Source organism: Mycetomoellerius zeteki, unplaced genomic scaffold (genome assembly GCF_001594055.1).
Source record: "Mycetomoellerius zeteki isolate Tzet28-1 unplaced genomic scaffold, Tzet1.0 scaffold1803, whole genome shotgun sequence".
Lineage (NCBI taxonomy): Eukaryota > Metazoa > Arthropoda > Insecta > Hymenoptera > Formicidae > Mycetomoellerius > Mycetomoellerius zeteki.
In genome coordinates this window covers 9,861-11,518 of record NW_017256761.1, presented here as the reverse complement: position 1 = coordinate 11,518, position 1,658 = coordinate 9,861, and the positions used below count along the sequence as shown (strand labels likewise).

The 1,658-nt window shown below is 33.8% G+C and overlaps 1 protein-coding gene across 1 annotated transcript in view; it reads right to left on the bottom strand.

The window, feature by feature from the left end:
- The window catches only part of LOC108721687 (uncharacterized), a 2,229-nt gene extending 1,549 nt beyond the window's left edge, over positions 1-680 (bottom strand). The window contains exon 1 of the mRNA XM_018446361.1: positions 493-680. Coding sequence (XP_018301863.1) covers positions 493-601 — 109 coding nt within the window. The 5' untranslated portion in view covers positions 602-680. The remainder of the gene's footprint in view (positions 1-492) is intronic.
- Between the last annotated feature and the right edge of the window lie 978 nt (positions 681-1,658).

The following is a 1,658-nucleotide window of genomic DNA, read 5'->3' as shown; positions in this document are numbered from 1 at the left end:
CTCTGACTGCCGACCAATAACAGACCAATCACATATTAAATCAGTCTTATTGTGATTGGTCCATTGCGCTAGAGCAGTAGCAACACTATGGGCGAGTTCAAGACTGCAAAGCGGCTAGGCATGCTTATCGAGCGATTGAATATGATTGGTTGGATCTATAAGTAATAACCAATTACGTTCATTTGCTCGGTGAGCAGGCTAGCCGCTTTGTCAACTTGAACGCGCCCATTGTGTCGGTAACTTTTGCTAGCAAAATACAAATCTAATGCAAATACAGTTGATGCCAATCTTTGCAGTTTTATTTAAATTTACTGATATAAATTACTGATATACTCTCAAATTTTGCTTACTAAATGTTTATTTTTTTTTAATTATTATTAGATTTTCGCTAAACTTGAAGTATGTATTACTCTCATGCGTCTCACATTAAACTATGATTAAATCTTTTAGATATTCTAAACCATTTCTGCTTAACGTATTGGTTATGTTTACCTTTGATTTCGACCGAATTAACTCTCCCTGTAATTCTGCGTAGACGACTTTCTGAGTTTTCTAATATTCGCCGCTTTCTCGCTTCTCTCCTGGCATTGACTTCAGCCATCGTCGTATTTCACACAATTGAAACTGAATACGATAATTTAATACGCGAATCCACGTGAGCCCTTTTGTAACATGCACATCCAAACCACAGTATATACACAGTAGCGCAACTCTCCCAATTCTAGCGTGTACAAAATCGAATTGCACATGCGCGAGCTAAGTAGGTAACCAATCACGTAACTGATCCTCTATCACACTTCCTCTCTCTAGTTTTCTATAATTCTCTCGGTCACATTTAAATGTCCATATAAACCATAAAATTCATATAAAAGGCAGTAGTGAAATCGGAGCAAATTGGAGTGAGCATTGAACAATCGAAGCCGTGTTAATATAAAACGTGTAAAGTGTTCGGTGAATAGTAACGTGTAAAGTGTTCAGTGAAAGAAGTGGAAAAAGTGAAAATTAATATTGACGGTGTCGAAAACGAAGGTTATGTTCACTTCGGAGAATAGTTAATTTGTATAAGGATATACAGATTTTCAATTCTCTGCCAGTAAACACATTTGATCTTAGCTTTGTTGCAGGTGCTGCTTCTTAGAAGATACAGAAAAATCAAGGAAAAAGGATGTCGACCCATAAATCAAATTTATGGTGTGTAATGAAGGAGTGCAATTACAATGTTACAGAGAAAAGACACTTCTTTATGTTTCCAAAGGAATGTGATAGGTATACATTTATTTTAATTATTTTTTAAAGCATGTATAAATCAGTTATTATTTTAAATATTTATAATTTTATATTACAATATGTATGTGTGTACTTTTAATTTTTTAATATTCTTTTATATATATGTACATATGTATAAAATGTATGTATAAAATGTATGTATAAAAAAACAATATTTTATATTAACTATTTCTGTTAAATTTATAGATGGTTGCAGTGGATACACGCATCTGGAAGATTTGATTTACAAGTGATGGGCCCAGAATACGCTCATCGCAACTATCGACTGTGCCACTTGCATTTTGAAGAAAAGTGGTACAAAATAGGCAAATGTAGAGCCAGTCTTCTTCCTAATGCTGTTCCAACAATATTTTTTGGAAGAAAGTAAATAA